The 18,581-nt window shown below is 48.2% G+C and overlaps 1 protein-coding gene across 1 annotated transcript; it reads left to right on the top strand.

The window, feature by feature from the left end:
• The first annotated feature begins 85 nt into the window (after positions 1-85).
• Positions 86-18,454, top strand: LOC118080249 (zinc finger protein 91). Its single transcript, XM_060270940.1, has 7 exons — positions 86-171; positions 2,196-2,912; positions 4,116-4,251; positions 4,937-6,000; positions 12,199-12,975; positions 13,581-13,707; positions 15,075-18,454. Exons 2-7 carry the CDS (start codon positions 2,217-2,219, stop codon positions 16,493-16,495), a joined length of 4,221 nt encoding a protein of 1,406 aa, XP_060126923.1. The 5' UTR covers positions 86-171; positions 2,196-2,216; the 3' UTR covers positions 16,496-18,454.
• The last annotated feature ends 127 nt before the right edge of the window (positions 18,455-18,581 follow it).

The following is an 18,581-nucleotide window of genomic DNA, read 5'->3' as shown; positions in this document are numbered from 1 at the left end:
CCAAAAATCTGGATGGTCGCAGTTTGGAGATGCCTGGGTTAAGGAAACGGCAACCGGTTGCCTAGACAAGACCCGGAAGCGTAAGAATGCTCCGCGCTTCCTGTTCCTAGGCGTCTCGATGGTCCGGAGTTGGGCATCGGAATTGGAGATTAGCCGAGGTTGCCCGCAAAGGTGAGTTGGGAGATGGCGGAGGGGAGAGCGAGAAGTTAATGGAGACGCTTCCTTAGGGCTCTTTGCCTGTTTCTGCTCAGCGTCTGCCCTGCAAGCAGCTCTCCCGGGGGCCTTCTGCTGAGAAAAGCTGGGAAAGGCTCAGAAAAGGGCAGCCAGGAAGCATCCAAGGGGGTTGGAGCAGTTCCGCAGTGATGAAAGGGTGCAGCATTTGTGGGGGGGGGGGCGCGGAGGGAGTAAATGGAGAGCCGGGAAAGGGGTGCATAAAATTAGGCACGGCTTTGGTCCGCCTTTCATGAAACCAGAACTCGGGGCCAAGCGGTGAAGCTGAGGGGTGACAGATGCAGGGCAGACAAAAGGAAGGGCTTCTCTATGCAGCATATTATTGAACTGTGGGGTTCACTGCTGCAAGAAATAGTGATGGGCACCGAGTTATAATAATATAATTTATATACTACCCTATACCCGGGGGTCTCAGGGCAGTTCACAGAATAAAATCAAGATATAAAACCGCAAAATACCTAATAAAAATAAAAACAGAAACCCATTATTCCCCCCCCCCCCATCACATTTTAAAAGGGCATAGGATGTAAATCAGATCAACCAAATGCCTGGTTAAAGAAGATGGATTCAAAAGAGGATTTGGCAAATTCAATGGTTTTTTTTTGCTGGGGGTGTGTTAAGGCTATCATCAGCACTAAGGACATGGATGACTGTTTTTTTCTCCACTGTCAAAGACCACATTCCTGCCAGGCAGAAAGCACCTATGAAGGTCATGGACAGGGTTGATGTATGCAACTTGGAGAGAGGGTGTGGCCTAGGGGAGAGACCCAAGGGCCAGACAGGAGGGTATTTGGCCCTGCGGCCTGAGGCTTCCCACTCCTGCTATAGACAATACTGAGCTAGATGGGCCATTGGTGGCTTCCGATGTCCTGTCATTTCAGAAGATGCATTTCAACTTTTGTGTGGCTCTTCTGTGAAGTCGCCTGTCACCAATGATTATGCAAATACTCCCATTAAACAATTAGAAAATGATTCTGTTCTGAGATGCTGATGTTTGCTCACACCCTGTCCTCCCTTGGCTAATACACAAAGGGAAGTGTGCAGCTGTGGGAGGGAGAGTCCAAGGCTCATGACATACTAGACTGTCAGGCATCCCCAAACTGTGGCCCTCCAGATGTTTGGCCTACAATTCCCATGATCCCTAGCTAACAGGACCAGTGGTCGGGGAAAATGGGAATTGTAATCCAAAACATCCGGAGGGCCGAAGTTTGGGGATGCCTGGATAAAATTCACTCTGAAAGGGGAGCTGATTACAAGGGAAGTGGGAAAGTTACTGATAAGACGAGCGAGGTTAACTCCATGAATGCAGGACAGATTTGAGAGAGATTCTGTAACTACAAAGAGACAAAACGCATGGCTTATAATAGTTTATGTCTTTTAGATACCTTGGGTATATGGACTGCTTCTATTCATCTATGTGTTTAGGTTAGGACTGATGGACTATGTTTATCATTGGTGTCAGCAATGGTTTATTATCTTTTTCTTTCTTTTTGGTATACTTGCAAAAAAATACTGAAAATAAGATTTTAGAAAAGAATACATATGATACATATGGCTGCTATTTTTGCATCATTGACCTGTTGCAGAACACACACAAACCTCAACTGTAGAAGGGCCCTTAGTTTGCAAAATTAAAGTGACTTAAAGCACAATCTTGTCCTAGTGCAATAAAAAAAGAGAGGGAGATTTATAGTGGTTAGGGAAATGACAGGGGAAATGCACCGGATAGTGTGGAAAGAACAAATGATTAACAGGGAGATGTATAAAAAAACACTACACAAGCAAATCAGAGAGAATGCTTGCTGTCATATTACCGCCCCACAAACAAATCAGGATGAATGTTCAGTAAATAGGTGGTCTGGAGGAGACCTAACTTATCTTAGGATCCAAGCAAGATCCCAAGATTCTGCTATAAACATACAAAACTTTTCATTCGTTTTCAATTTTATTTTATTTTTCCGCAGACGCTGCTGCCAGGAATAAAAATGGAGGAGCAGGACCAGCCAGGACCCAATCCAGCAAAGAGATCAGAAGTGAGAGGAAAAGGCTCCTATGCTGTCCAAACTGGGACTGCCAGGGAGTTTCCAGCTGAGACAACCCCGGGAATAATTAAGCATGAACTAAACAAGGGGCCCCACCAGAAAACTCTGCAGCAGGAGTTCCTGAAGTCCAAATGGTCTATGCGTCCAAGATCGAAACCCTCGCGGCTCTTTCAGTCCCAGCCGCGGTTGGATGATGCTAATGACTTCCAGGCCTCCTTCAAGGCTGTCATTGACACCAGCCGGTGGCCAACAGGAGAGAGTGCGTCCCGTCGAGAAGCCCGCGGGGCCCATCAAAGGCTGGATCCTTTTGTAAAAGTGAAGGAGGAGATTCTGGAGGAGGAAACTCTCAGCTTGGAGATACGATGTCTGCGGTTCCGGCATTTTGGCTACCAGGAGACCGAGGGGCCCCGAGAGGCCTTGAGACAACTCCGGGAGCTTTGCCGCCAGTGGCTGATGCCCGAGAGGCACACCAAGGAGCAGATCCTGGAGTTGGTGACCTTGGAGCAGTTCCTGACCGTCCTGCCCCTGGAGATGCAGTGCTGGGTCCGGGAATGGGGCCCGGAGACCTGCACCCAAGCAGTGGACCTTGCGGAAGATTTCTTACTGAAGCCTCAAGAGGCTGAGAGGACAGAGGAAAAGGTGAACCGAGCTTGTGCGAATTGACCTAGGAGTTGTGGCAGCTTGGGTCGTCTATGAGTGTGGAAAAGTTGGTCTGGAAATGTCTCTCGGCAACACAGTCCAATAACACAGACTGAGTCCAGAGAGAAAAGTCTTGATAACACTTTACTAAGTATACTGAACAAACTCCAGCTGTTCACATATCTGAATCAGCCCCCGAGTGTGCAGTGAAGCTTTGGTATAACTCTCTGTGTAAAGAGAAGTGAATTTTCGCATAACAAGCAGGTGGATGGGTGGGTAGGGTTGCCATATTTCAAACTGAAAATCTGGACAGAAAAGCTGTTGAGCTTTTTGGGCAAAATGCCATTTTTGAGCTATGCCAGTATGGGTTGCCATATGTCCAGATTTCCCCATACATTTTCCCGATTTCCACTTGGACACTGCTGCTGACTGCAGTATTCCGGATATGTCAGGGGAAATCCGGTCATATGGCAACGCTAATGGTGTGGCCTGATTGTACATAGATAAACAGTACAGTGCAATATCTGTATATGCGGCAATAATTGTATCAGTGTTTAATTATTATTATTTAAGTGTGTGTGTGTGTGGATCACCTCTCCCCACATGAACCAACCTAGACCCTGCTTTCATAATCCAAGGCCTTTCTCCATGTGCCCCCTCAGAGAGGGAGATGTGGAGAGTGTCCGCGTGAGAATGGGTCTTCTTAGTAGTGACTCAATGCTTATGCATTTGCCTGGCAATATCACTACATTTCTTTAGGTGCAGGCAAAAATGTTTCTCTTCAGCCAAGCCTTTTTATTATATGTAGCCTCCCTCAGTGGGTGTTATTTTTTTAGCTTTTACAGTGGCACCTCTGGTTATGAACGAGATTCGTTCCGGAGGCCCGGCCATATCCCCAAATCTTTGTAACCGGAGGATCGCTTCTACGCACGCAGCGCCGCAGAGCGCTTCTGCACACACGCGAGCGGCAAAAACACTTCCGGGTTTGCCGCATTGGCAACCTGAGGATGTTACCCGAAGGGTAACCCGAGGGTCCACTGTACTGATTTAGTTTTATGTAGGTAACGTATGTGCTACTTTTGGTAAGTCACTTTGAGTTCCTTTTTGTAAAAGTGGCTAATAAGTTTTTAAAGTGACTAATAAAACCAATAATATAGATTTAACACCTGCAGTTCTAAATCTTTCGTTCTTCTTTGGTTTCAGATATGGGGCCCTTTCACAGATGTGGCTGTTCATTCGCCCGCGTCAGAGGAGGATTCCTCAGACACTGCTGAAATGCAGATTTGCACAGAGGTCAAGGAGGAAGCAGATGAGATCAACTTGCTGGGTCAAGATTTAGGTTTGAGTCCTTTGCCTACGAAGCTTTTTGGTGGTGATGCTGGGGATTGACCGTGGGATCTTCTGTTGGGTTTCTTGAATAATCAAAGTTGCTTTTGAGCCGGTCTAACGTCAATACTGTCTGTTTAAGAAAAGCAGGTGCCGGTAATTTCTGTTTAATTGCTCACAGGTGTGGGCTCTACTCCATGCATATAAGGCATTTTGTGTGGTAGTATGGTGGGAGGTTTGGAGAGGTTGGAATGTGGGTATGTAAAGTTGCTGGGAGAGAGAGCGTTTATCTTTAGTTTAAAGTCTCTTCCGAGTCAGTTTGCTTTTCTGTTAAAGAAAGCCAACCTTTTGTTTTTCTTCTGTATACTTCAAACAGGTATACAGTACTGCTAGTCAGGGGTTTCATGCTAGGTTGGTCTTTAAACTCTTGGTGGTGTATTTTAGCCAAGTCAGCTTCTGTTTGCATATTTTGTTTTTCTATAAACTCTGCGGGAAGCGTACTTTGAAGGGCCACTGGGAAACTGGGGTATATGATTTATGTTAGCACTCTTAATGCCCAGTGTTCCCCAATATTATTTCCTAATATCTTCTGCATTCAGAGCAGGTGCTCTGCCATTGAGTTAGGACCTTACCCATTCTAAATCATGGTATTTAGAATCTTCTCTCTCATCTCTTGATTTTCTTATTTATTTCAACAGATGACAGGCACGAACTGGAAGATGCAGAAGGGATCTTTGAAGAAGAAACAGTTGAGCAAGTAGTTGTGGTTGGAGTATCCCCAGAAAGAGCCAAGGGGGATTTTTCCCAGGACCCTGAAGTCGACAAGAGACCTGGAAGCCAGGAGGGGCAAGAAAATCGCTGGGACAAGCATCCGAGGAAGGCGGCAAAACCATCTGGGCAACGTGAGGAAGGCAACAGGGGCTTGAACCAGAATACTTTCCAGCACGGAATCCGCCAGATCTTTGATCTCCTGGAGAATCAGAAGCAGCAGGTGAGGGAGAGGCCATACAAGTGCACATACTGCAGGGAGAGTTTCCAGAACAAATCCCACCTGTCGATTCATGAGAGGACCCACACCGGAGAGAAACCGTACGAATGCCTGAACTGTGGGAGGTCGTTCTCCCAGCACTCAAACCTCCTGAGGCACGAGAGGACGCACACGGGGGAGAAGCCCTACAAGTGTGCCGACTGTGACAAAAGCTTCAACCAGAAGGCCACCCTTGTCATCCACCAGAGGACCCACACGGGAGAGAAGCCGTACCAGTGCTCAGAGTGCGGCAAGAGCTTCAGCACCAGCTCCCAGCTCATCACCCACAAGCGGATCCATTCGGGAGAGAAGCCGTATCAGTGCTCCGACTGCGGCCAGAGCTTCAGCCGAAGGCCGCACCTTGTGGTGCACGAGAGGACCCACACTGGGGAGAAGCCATACAAATGCACCGACTGCGGGGAGAGCTTCAGAAACAGCTCAGTCTTCAACGTTCATAAAAGGACCCACACGGGAGAGAAACCGTATAAGTGCTCCTACTGTGGGCAGAGCTTAAGCCGGAGGACCAACCTCATTAAACACGAGAGAATCCACACAGGAGAAAAGCCCTTCAAGTGCCCAGAATGTGACCTCAGCTTCCGGTCTAGCACCTTGCTGAAAGCTCATAAGAGGACCCACACAGGGGAGAAGCCGTACAAATGCCTGGAGTGTGAGAAAAGGTTCTGCGGTCTCACGGGTCTTCGTAAACATAAGAAAGTGCATGCTGAGAAACAGCCATAAGGGTGGGCCTGAGGATAGGGAGCAGGGCTGTGATGAAGTGAAAGGGGTTCAAATCACAGGCGCTGGCCTTAACTGGCCTGGGAGCTGTGCATCTTAAGGGCCACCACCTTCTGTTATGTGCCCTGCTCACACTCTTCAACATCTAAGGCCCCACTCTATGTACCACTGTCAAACAAAGCTCAGCGAACCTCTGTCAAGAACAGAGCCTTTTTTGCAGCTGCACCATGGTGCAGAATGCCCCTGCCTCAAGAGGTTCTGCCAGACACTGTGCTCATTGAACCCCCAGGCCAAAAATTGAGGTTGGTGTAGCACTGAGTAGCCTCTGCTGATCAACAAGGAAGCAATATGTGGTGGTTTTGATTGCATGATCCTTAGTTTTAGGCTAAGTAGGGCATGGGAACTAGAGGGTTAAGCCAAAGGCCTCGTAGAAAAGGTGGGATTTGAGGGTGGCTGTTGATCCATTCCTCCCTGTAGCACAATTTTTTATTGTTGGGGTGGCTGTTTGTGTGTGTCTCCTGCTGGGAAGGGATTTGGGTCATTTTACCAGCTCCTGTCTTGTATCATTAGACCAGCTCCTCTGATGAATTTTTGCATTTATTAGTTGCTTTCTATTGTCTTTAACCTTTATTTGTAAGCCACTTTGAATAATCGTTGATAAAGAGGAATTTGAGTTAATGCTTTGTTTTGTGTGTGTGTGTGTCTGTGTATGTATTGTAATTAAGAGAGGTAAAATTTCCAGAAATTTTGAAGCCATGAGAAAAAATGTCCCCCCCCCCCCGAAAAAATAGAAATTTTGGGGAAATGGGGGGAAAGTTCAGTGTGGAGCAGTTTTACAAATTGTGTGAAACGCAGTGTATATAAAAGCATTATGCTTGCAATAAAACAGGTAACCACCCCGCTTTCCCTCAAAAGCAACAAAAAAAGCAAGAAACCATCAACATAAAAAATAATCAGATTTGCCCCTTAGTGCCAACAACAAATAAAGTTAAGGTCCACCTCAATATTTAAGCTCCATAGAAGGTCTACTCTTTGAGTGGTGCTTTAATAAGAAAGAAACAGAAGACACAACTAATAAATGCAGTTTATTCTATCTCATTTTCTGAACTGCTATCAATTTACTGACCAGACTATAGGTAAACATTACACTGTGGTGGTGGTGGAGAACATTAATAGGAATCATTTAAGGGTTACAAAAGAGAAACTAATTTGTCAGACAAACTTACCCTCTTACCTGTCGGTTAAGACCTGAGAGGAGGACAGAAATTATCACATCCTGTATATATTAACCATTACTCAACTGTAGGAGGTCCAAGGTACAATGGAACCTCGGGTTGCGAACACCTTGGGTTACGAATTTTCAGGTTTACAAACAATCGTAACCCGGAAGTAAGTAACCCGAGGTTTCCGAGGCCTACGGAGGCCTCCGCAGAGGCATCGGAGCATCAGCGACTGGGCCGCAGCCATGGAAGCGCTCCGATGCCTTCGCGGAGAGCAGGGGAAGGGGACGCAGCTGCCTCTCCTTACAGTGAGTGAGGCGAGGGGTGCTTGGGTGGCGGCGGGAGCAAGCAGCGGTAGCGGCAATGGCAACGTAGCACGGGCAGAGTGAGGGGCGGGCGCCGTGATGCAGCCCAGTCCGGGCCGGCTCCTCCTGGCCCGTCCTCTGGGCCCATCCTCTTTCTCCGGGCCTCCGCGGAGGCATCCGAGCGTCCACGACTGGGACGCAGCCACGGAAGCGCTCCGATGCCTTCATGGAGGCCAGGCCTTCGCTCTGGGCCTCCGCAAAGCCATCGGAGCGCTTCCGTGGCTGCGTCCCAGTCGCTGATGCTCCGATGCCTCTGTGAAGGCCTGGCGCGAAGGCCCGGCCTCTGCGGAGGCATCAGAGCGTACGCAACTGGGATGCAGCCACAGAAGCGCTTCGATGCCTTCGCGGAAGCCCAGAGAGAGAAAGAGGACGGGCCAGGAGGACAGGCCAGGAGGAGCCAGCCCGGACTGGGCTGCGTTGCAGTGCCCACCCCTCTGCCCGCACTGCGTTGCCATTGCCGCCGCTGCTTGCTCCCGCTGTCACCCGAGCACCCTTCGCCTCACCGTAGGGAGAGGCAGCGGCGTCCCCCTTCCTAGCCATAGTCACCCACCGTCTCCACAACTACCCCACAGGATGCCCAGCAGAGACAAAGTCAGAAAAGCTAAAGCACAGAATGAACTCAGGCTTGCTAGAGAGGTTAAGAGCAACAAAAATGGCTTTTATGGGTATGTCCGTAGCAAAAGGAAAAACAAGGAAACAGTGGGGTCCCTTACAGGAGAAGATGGTGAAATGCGAACAGGGGACAGAGGAAGGGCAGAACTCCTCAATGCCTTCTTTGCCTCATTCTTCTCCAAAAAAGAAAACAATGCCCGACCTGAAGAATATGGAGCAGATGATTCAGCAGGGGAAACACAGCTCAGAACAAGTAAGGAGGTAGTACAAGAATACTTGGCTTACCATTGACTTACATGTAAACCGAAGTGTATAAAAGCAGGGACGCAGCGAGGCACCGCGACACCCGGGGCGGCAAATTGCCATGCCCCTGGGGGGATGGGTGCGGGGTCGCTACCTAGAGGGGGATCTCAAACCCCCCCCCATGAATTCAAAACGGAGCCTGGGTGCTCCATTTAGGCTCCGTTTTGAAGTCGTGGGGGGTGCGATCCCCTTTACATTGTACGCATGCGCAGCATCCCGCTGCACATGCGTGCTAGGTAGAGGGGATTGCGCCCCCCGACTTCTAAATGGAGCCTAAACAGAGCACCCAGGCTCAGAAGCTGATCATGGGGTGGGGGCACAGCCCCGAGTGCCACCCCCCTCCAGCAGGCACCCGCGCGGCACCCAATCATTCGGCCGGTGCGCCTGCAGTTTTTTTTGTTTTTGTTCCCCCTCCCCAAGGCTGTTGTGCAGAGGTGAGGTGAGGGGGCGTGGCCCCGAGTGACACCCCCTCCAGGGCGGTGCCCGGGGTGGACCACCCCCCCCGCCCCCGCTTGCTCTGCCCCTGTATAAAAGTCTTATATGCGAGGGGGACCCTGCTGCAGCAGTTCACTGTCATTTTCAATAAAGATCAGACTTTGCTTTTTCCCAAATCCTGGTGTGGTCTTTGTTATTTCCCCCCCCCCCGGACCGAAAGGAGCCTAAAACCAAAGTGCTTCTGCACGGGGTGCAGTCCTCCTTAAGAGGCTGAGACCCCTCTTTTGGGAGTATAAATTCCTATTACATATGAAAAGTTAGAAGAATTCAGCAGGAAGCTATGGTACATGCCGTGCTTTTTTTTTCTTAAAAAATTGGGTTTAGGGGTACTCTCATTTTCCTGCTCATATTGAAATAATGTCCCTCAATAAGGCCAAACTTTAAGGGTATGCGTACCCCTGCATACCCCCAGCAAAAAAGCACTGGGTACATGCACAGATTGGAAACGAAGCAGTGTGTCTAGCCCAAAATGTTTGCACATGTAAACAGTATTGAAACAACCCTGATAGCATCATGAGCACAAATGCACAAGGAAAAGGACATATGGAGGGGACCTTAGGTGACCATACATCTTAAAGACTTGACCACTCCCAAAGAATCCTGGGAACTGTAGTCCACCCCTCAGAGCTAGAATTCCCAGCGCCCTTAACAAACTACGGTTCCCAAGGTTCTTCGGGAGAATCTTTTAAAGTGTTACAATACTTTCTTGTGGTTAAATAACACAGCAGCAGGTAACCTGCCTGAAAACAGTCTTCTTCTAGGGCTGAAGAAGACATGGGTTCCAGATAGATGCATCCTCAGCACCTTTCGGAAACCAGGAATCCCCTCCCCGCCCCCGCTTACCACCCTCCAACTATTTGCATTCTGTGCGGCATCTTCCGCCCATTCGTCCCCCTCGTGTTGCAGGGGCTTCAAGGGGTTAAAGTCACAGAGCTGTGACTCCTAGACAGGACCAGAAAAAGGGAATTCATTTGAAGCTGCAAATGCATTCTTCTTCCTGCCCGCCCCCCTCCCCTGGCTGTATGGGAAGAAGAAACAGCCTTTTGCATGCATTTTAAAAAATATATACATATATATATTGTTTGCATTTTGGAGTACAGATTGCCGCAGCCGCAGCATAACTGGAGAAGTGAGTTAAGAAGCGAGGTTTTTTTGGGGGGGGAGGGAGGTGAATCTCCAATGGAAAAGAGGAAGCCAATTTGGGAACAGGCAGCATCAGGAAATTTGGGGGACAGGTAGTGGGCTTTCCCACCTTCCCATTTTGCATAAATGCAAATAGACTAGAGAAGCCATCCCTCTATAGTCCGCCTTTGCAGCTTATCCACGACCGCAGCCGCCGCCTTGTCCAAACTAGGAGCAGTGGAAGGAAATATTTGTTGTTGTTGTTTTAAACAAACAACAACAAAAAAAATTCAGGGCGATTGAATAGGTGGCGGAGTGGGTGGTGGTGGGGTGGGGTGGAGAGAAGGCAAGAGTCCTTTTAGGGTCTCTGTGCGTGTAGCTCAGCGGTTGGAGAGCAGAAGGCAATAGGGACGTTTCCTTTAAACAAGCCAAACCATTGTCCTGCTCCTAACTTGGCTAGTTTGCAAACGCACCATGCCTTTGAAGCACACGACTTCCTCCAAAGAATCATGGGAACAGTAGTTTTAGATGCTGGGAATAACCTGCAAGGGAAAACTATGGTTCCCGGGAATCTTTGGCACGAGGGAGTTGCGTGCTTTGTCTGGTGTTTAAAGCCTTAGGATGGGGAAGTAGTGGCTCGCTGGGTGTTGCTGAACTCTCAACTCCCATCATCATCTCTGACCTTTAGTTTGCCTTTCTGATTTGTCCGCAAGAACATGTGAAGCACACTTTTGTGGCAACTAAACCTTTGAGTTTATGAGCTGAGTTTGTACCCCTGACCGGCCATGAAGTTCTCTGGGTATCTTGAGGCCATCCATTTTCTCGCCCCCTCTCTTTCTCACCTTACCCCATCTTGCAATGTGGTTGCGAGAATAAAATCAAGGGAGCCCCAAGCACTTCAGACCTCAGCTATTCAACAAATAAAAAAAATACCTGCACTTAGAAAGCTAATGAGGGACCCAGGTGGCACTGTGGGTTAAACCACAGAGTCTAGGGCTTGCTGATCAGAAGGTTGGTGGTTCGAATCCCTGCAACGGGGTGAGCTCCCGTTGCTCGGTCCCAGCTCCTGCCCACCTAGCAGTTCAAAAGCACATCAAAGTGCAAGTAGATAAATAGGGACCGCTCCGGTGGGAAGGTAAACGGCGTTTCCGTTTGCTGCTCTGGTTCGCCAGAAGCAGCTTTGTCATGCTGGCCACTTGACCCGGAAACTGTCTGCGGACAAACGCTGGCTCCCTCGGCCTATAGAGCAAGATGAGCGCCGCAACCCCAGAGTCGGACACGACTGGACCTGATGGTCAGGGGCCCTTTACCTTTACCTAGAAAGCTAATATGTCAGTGAGAAGGCAAGGCTAGAACGCTTATCCCTGATGCACTAGCTTTCTGTGTGCAGGGATGTGCTTATTTGTTCTTGTAAGAGTGAGCATTCCCTGATGTGAGGCCTCGCCCACAGTCTCAAGTGGCACACTCCAGACATTTGTTGTTGTTGTTTAGTCGGTTTTTTGCCCCCCACCCCCAGGATGTATATGTGTGTTTTGTTGTTGTTTAGTTGTTTAGTCATGTCCGACTCTTCGTGACCCCATGGACCAGAGCACACCAGGCACATGTTCGTAGCTTCGAGAACACTGTCCAACCATCTCGTCCTCTGTCGTCCCCTTCTCCTAGTCCCTCAATCTTTCCCAACATCAGGGTCTTTTCCACGGAGTCTTATCTTCTCATCAGGTGGCCAAAGTATTGGAGCCTCAGACATAGGACCATACTAAACTCTGTAGTATATCAGAACATCTTTATGATTAGCTCAATGCTACTTTGAGGGAGAGATTTAGCAGAGGTGGGGAAAGTCTTTCAGCTTGAGGGCTGCATTCCTTTCTGTGCTACCTTATGAGTGTCAAATTTTACCTTTATACAGTACATTAATTTTTAAGTAAACTCACATACCCATCTCCAGCCTCATTAAGGCCTGGGGCGCCTCTCCCCTGCTATTTTAGGTACACTACAACGGTCCGCTATAATTGTTCGTGGGTGTTGTTTTTTCTCAATATTGCACTGCCCCACTTCATTTTGAGACTGGATTTCTTTTCCAGAGCTGCTGCCAAGATTTCATCATGGAGGAACAAGACCTTGCAGGACCCAAGCAAGCTGGGAGGAGATTGGAGGAGGTAGGAAGAGCCCATGATGTCCAAGGGGAGAGCACCACCAAGTCTGTGACTCAGGCCCCACCGCAAGGCGTTAAGCAGGAACTAGAAGAGGGGTTGCTGCAACAAGGCTGGGGAGCCCAGTGGTCAGAGTTCCTGGGCGCATCACAGCCCCCTCATTCCAGATGGAAAAACTTTCGCCCCTGGTCAGGGCCTGGTGCCAAAGAAACCCCGGCCTCCAGAGCAGCTGAGGTTTGCCGCTGGCCTAGCCGGGAATTCGCAACCCAAACCGCGGCAGGTCCTGGTGATGAAACCCACAAGGCCTACGAAAGCCTGGACTTTGCTGTGAAAGTGAAGGAAGAGGTTCTGGATGGGGAGGCCCTCAGCTCCGAGACACTGTGTCAGCGGTTCAGGCAGTTCTGCTACCAGGAGCCTGAGGGGCCGCGAGAGGCCTTCAACCAACTCTGGGAGCTTTGCCGCCAGTGGCTGAGACCGGAGAGACACACCAAGGAGCAGATTCTGGAGCTGGTGATCCTGGAGCAGTTCCTGGCCATCCTGCCTCTGGCGATGCAGAGCTGGGTCCGGGAGAGCAGCCCAGAGACCTGTTCTGAAGCAGTGGCCCTGGCAGAGGACTTCCTAATGAGGCAGCCAGAGGCGGAGGGATGCCCACCAAGCACTCCTGCCAAAAGAGCCAGGGAGAGGGAGAGCTACAGGCTACCTTGGAATGTCTGTGTTGGGCTGCTTTTTCCTCAAGGGGGGGTTGGAATTGTGATCTAGAAGGGCTCAGGTCAGCCCAGATGTCACCAACCTTTTGTGGGGGCCAGCAGGCATATTTGGAAATTTAAGAACGCGTCGTGGGCACCAGTCACAAAATGGCTGCTGCCGGGTGCATAGCATAACAAAATGCCTTCCATTTGGGGTTATAGCGTAATACAGAATGGCTGCCACATCTAAAAGAGCAGAAGAAAAGATGCCCCCCCCCAAAAAAATGGGCATGCACACCCTTAAACCACTTGCACCAGTGGATAATCAGCCAGAAGCTCTTTGCACCTATTCTCTGTTCAGAATGAAAGGGAGAGGCTTTTTGCGTCCAGTGAAATATGGACATGTTTAAGGTGCTTTATTTGGTATTGGAGAGGCCAAGGCACTACAAACCCTGTCTCTCTGTGATAGACCGGTGCTTGGTGTGCAGTTGCTGCTTTTTGTATCCAGCACTGCTTGGGTAGTGATGGGTAGAGAAACTCACTTCACTGGGATATCTGGGTCCTCCCCCCCCCCCCCGGGTCAGATTCTCTTTGCATCTTAAAACTGTTCTCACATTTCCATTCCAGATGTCAGAGCCTCTGGAAGACATGGCTGATGACACCACAGTGTCGGCACAAGATATGTCAGACCTGGCAAAGCTGCATTTTGCCTCAGATGCCGAGCAAAGGAGCAATCAGGAGGCCACCTTGCTGGGTAAGTGCTTGAGCCTGAAGCAGTTACTGTTAGAATAATAGAATAATAGAATCTTCAAATTTTGAAGAGACCCCAAGGGTCTTCTAGTCCAACCCCCTGCAATGCATCTCAGTTAAAGCATCCATGATAGATGGCCATCCAGTCTCTGTTTAAAAACTTCCAAGGAAGGAGAGTCCACCGCCTCTTGTGGGAATCTGTTCCACTGCAGTTTTCCCTCTTCCTCTCTCCCACTTAAAAAACAATCGCCCCCGCGAAATTGGCGAAAATATATAAAGGGAGCGACAGTACTTGTTGGAGGTGTCATGAAGAGGCAGGCTCATATATTCATATTTGGTGGCAATGTAAAAATATTAAAACATATTGGGAGAAGATCTATATAGAATTGAAAAAAAATGTTGAAATACTCTTTCAAAAAAACCCCAGAATTGTTTCTGCTGAGGAAATCAAGGAAATCAAGGAAAAAGATAAATGCTTAATAATGTATGCGACTACATCCGCTAGGCTTCTTATCGCAAAAAGATGGAAAAGTGATGAAATTCCAAAATTAGAGGATTGGCAAATTAAACTAATAAATTATCAAAATTTGGCGAACAAAATAGGAGAAACCAAGGGGATTCCAGTGCAGAAAATTAATAAGGATTGGGAAAATTTTTTAATGAATATAAGAAAAAAAATGTGGAAAATGCCAACCTCTTAGCAGACAGGTGAAGGACTCAAAAAGATTAAAAATTGAGGAATAAAAGACATAAAAAGGTATACAAAAGAATTTGGAAACCGAAACCGAAATAGAGAACAGGCTGGAAGTCACAAAGGGTGTGTGGGGGGGTGTAGGGTGAATAGGTGGAAGGGGATTTTTTCTTTTTCTTTTTCTCCTTTTCTTTTTTGTATTTCTTGATTTTTGTTACTTCTTTTTGTTCTTTTTGTTTCTTTGTATTTGGAGTTGGATATGATATGATATTATTTCATATGTTTTGATATGATTTGTTCTGTGTTTGTTTGTTATGATTTGGAATGTTTTAATGAGAAATAAAGCTCTTTAAAAAAAACCAATCATAACTACCATATTAGGTAGATCAGACTGAAAATAAATGACTGGCTCAAAGTCTCCCCTTGAGCTTCATGATGAACTTAGATCTCCCCAGTCCAGGTCTGACACTCTTAAGAACTATACCATATTGGCTTTCTGATACAGCCTTCCTCAACCAGGTGCCCTCCATATATTTTGGACTATGACTCCTATCAGCCCCCCCCCCCAACACAGTTGCTGTTGGGAGTTGTAGTCCTAAAACACCTGGAGCATAGCTGGTTGTTGCAGACTGTTTCATTATGATGCACTGTGACTCATGAGACTCCCTTTATTCTGCCAGGTGAGGATCAAATGGAGACAAAAGAGGGAGATCCACAACCTGTGAAACTCAATGAGACATCGTTGGGAAGAGCCAAAGAGGATTTCCCCCCATTTCATGTTGAGGGAGAGGCAGTGCCTGAGGGTCAGCCAGAACCAAGAAGTCTCCAGGGAAACTATCCCGGGAAGGAAGCAGAGAAGGCCTTGCTTTGTGAAGGAGGTAATGGAAGCCCTCACGAAAGCACAGCTAACAAAGGGATGGTCAGGAGCAAAAAGAAGTGCACCGAGTGTGGAAATCTCTGCGAGGTCTGTGACCTCCCCACGAACCAGAAATCACAAACGGAGGAAGAGTTTTACATATGTCCCCGGTGTGGGAAGACCTTCAAGAATGGAGTGTCTCTTGCTCCACACCAGGGGACCTCCATAGCTGGAGCGAAACCTTACCCGTGCTCGGAGTGCGGCAAGAGCTTCGGCACCAAGGCTGCCCTCCTGAAGCACAAGGGGACGCACACGGGCGAGAAGCCCTATGTGTGCTCTGAGTGCGGGAAGTGCTTCACCACCAGCTCCAACCTGATCTACCACAACATCGTGCACACGGGGGAGAAGCCGCACAAGTGCTCCGAGTGCGGCAAGTGCTTCCACTGGAAGTCGTCCCTCATCACGCACGAGAGGACCCACACGGGGGAGAAGCCGTACGAGTGCCCCGAGTGCGGGAAGAGCTTCGGCAACAGCTCTCAGCTCCTGCGGCACAAGAGGGTGCACACGGGCGAGAAGCCGTACCACTGCTCGGAGTGCGGCCGCAGCTTCAACCAGATCGCCTCGCTCATCGCGCACAAGAGGATCCACACGGGAGAGAAACCCTACGAGTGCTCGGAGTGCGGGAAAGGCTTTGGCACCAGGACGAACCTGATGATGCACAAGCGGGTGCACACAGGGGAGAGGCCCTACAAGTGCTCCTACTGCGGGCAGAGCTTCAGCCAGAGGACGCACCTCATCATCCACGAGAGGACTCACACGGGCGAGAAGCCCTACACATGCTCCGACTGCGGGAAGAGCTTTAATGCGAAAGCGCCCCTCATCACGCACAAGAGGACCCACACGGGCGAGAACCTCTACCAGTGCTTCCAGTGCGGAAAGAGCTTCAGCACCAGCTCCAACCTCCTGAACCACAACATCATCCACACAGGGGAGAAGCCGCACAAGTGCTCGGATTGTGGCAAATGCTTCAATCGGAAGTCGTCCCTCATTACGCACCAGAGGACCCACACCGGGGAGAAGCCCTATGCATGCTTTGAGTGTGGGAAGTGCTTCATTTCGAGCTCGGACCTCACAAAGCACAAAAAAGTCCACAGGGGGAAGCGCTCGGCCATCGCGGAAAGCGTTGTGTTTAGCCCGGCACTTGCCAAACCCGGTAGCGTTCAACCGGGAGGGCAGCCTTGCTAGGCCCGAACAAAGGGGAGATGCTGTCAGGCCTGTGTCCTTTTCAATACAAGTCTGCCTCAGTCACGTATAACAGTGAGAGCCAAAGGTTCTGGTTTTAGTGTGTTAAAATAATAAAATAATAATGGATTTGTGAGGCCGGGAGGAACCCCATGTAGAAGCTCTCGGCAGGTTCCCCATCCCTGCACCAGAGGGAAAAGGTGCCAGTTTCTGAAGAGGATGACAGCGTCACTTGATGTTTCCTTATTTTCATGACTCACGAGAAGAAAATAGATAACGTACATTCTGAACTATCGGAAATGTGAGATTTGGCACCTGAAATACACGTTCATGATTGGTGCCTAAAAATAATAATAAAACGTGACAGGCCCCAAACCCTTGTGCATCATTTAGCACCAATATTGTCACAGCTCTGTGGATTTATTTTATCCAGGGGGTGGCATGGGGAGAGCTGTTCCAGTGTAGCAGAATGGGACATTTCAGAACTTGTCATTTTTTCAATACTGTATAGCTATTTTATACATGTATTTCTGTTCTTTCTTTTTTACCTGCTCTAAGCTAGTAGGCTGGGATTAGCTAGGAGGGTCATGTCTGTATATTAGCTGTGGATTTTTAAGTTCTATTGTTTGTTTTCCTTTATGAAAACTGAACATTTCAGCTTGTCCGCTTCCACACACTGTCTTTGAGTTCATTGGGATGCTATTATGGGTGTGCCTCCTTTATGGATTTGTGCACACAATGCATTTAAGGTCAGTGTGCCTTTTTCTCTTTAAGGCACACTGTTAATTCCACATTTCTTTTTCACTCCTTTTGTAGCTTCCACTTTATTATGTCCCCTGAAGTCTTGTGACTCACCTGACCACAGCTTCAGCTTTGTGATGTGCTTATTAAATTGTGAGATGTTTGGTCAGTCCTGGAGTTTCCGGATTCCTTATTCAAACAAATATTCATTGTAAGAAATTTGTAAATAAATAATAAGTTTGAAAATTGTGGGTTAAAAAAATAAACTACAACTGTCAGCACCCTTCAGAAACAACAGTCCCGGGGAGTAAAGGTAAAGGACCCCTGGACGGTTAAGTCCAGTCAAAGGCAGCTATGGAGTTGCAGTGTTCATCTCACTTTCAGGCCAAGGGAGCCGGCGTTTGTCCACAGACAGTTTTCCGGGTCATGTGGCCAGCATGACTAAACCGCTACTGGCGCACGGAGGACCGTGATGAGTGCCAGAGTGCACGGAAACACTGTTTACATTCTATAGGCATCTCCACAGTCTTAATGACACATTTCAGCTAAGCAAAAGCACTCGAAGATGGTGTGGCCTGCAAGGGAGTCGAGGACCATAGAGACTTGTGGAGGGCCACAATTCATACATGGGTCTGAGGTTTCCCAGCCTTGTCTTCAGCCCAGACAAACAGCACACAACTAAGCGGCAACCCTGAGGGCTCCCCCACTATCAAAAGCTGGAACTGACAGCTTTTATTGCTTGTTTGCAGCTAGGTACTGAAATACTAATACAGTAGGGAATTTATTCTGTGTGTGGATCCTTAAATAGCCCAATTAATGATTTATTCGTTTATCTATTATTTGTTCCAGGTGTGAATCGCTTCTCATGAGTCATCCCAAAACAGTTTAAAATATATAGAAAAGAGTTTACAGATATGAAAAACAGTTCAAACAATTACACATATCAAAGCAGTTTTTATAACACACACACAAAATTTTAAAATAAAAATGATTTAAAACGGGACACACATTCAAATCCAAGACAGATAACAGATTTTATAGTTTGTTGAAGCAGCAGACACCAAAAAGACAACAGTGAAGGCACCAGTCTGATATGCAATTATATGTTACAGGTAGGTAGCCGTGTTGGTCTGACGCAGTCAAAACAAAATTTAAAAAATCTTTTTCGTGTGCATGCACACTTCTTCAGATACACTAAAACAGAAGTCACCAGAACCTTATGTATAGTCAGAGGGTGGGGAGGGGTGTTACTCAGAAGGGTGGTAGGAATGAATGCTGAATTGCAACTCACTACCAAGCTTAAAACCATGGAGAGACCTGGTCTGAATAAGGACACTGGATTCTTATC

This window comes from Zootoca vivipara, chromosome 2 (assembly GCF_963506605.1).
Source record: "Zootoca vivipara chromosome 2, rZooViv1.1, whole genome shotgun sequence".
NCBI classification, from domain to species: domain Eukaryota; kingdom Metazoa; phylum Chordata; class Lepidosauria; order Squamata; family Lacertidae; genus Zootoca; species Zootoca vivipara.
The sequence above is the reverse complement of the archived record's forward strand: the minus strand, read 5'-3'. Positions and strand labels throughout refer to the sequence as shown.

Coding starts and splice junctions, on each gene's coding strand:
- LOC118080249 (XM_060270940.1), top strand. CDS start 2,217: ATGGAGGAGCAGGACCAGCCAGGACCCAATCCAGCAAAGAGATCAGAA. Junction 4,252..4,936: donor CTTGCTGGGTCAAGATTTAG/GTTTGAGTCCTT, acceptor TTATTTCAACAG/ATGACAGGCACGAACTGGAA. Junction 13,708..15,074: donor TCAGGAGGCCACCTTGCTGG/GTAAGTGCTTGA, acceptor TTATTCTGCCAG/GTGAGGATCAAATGGAGACA.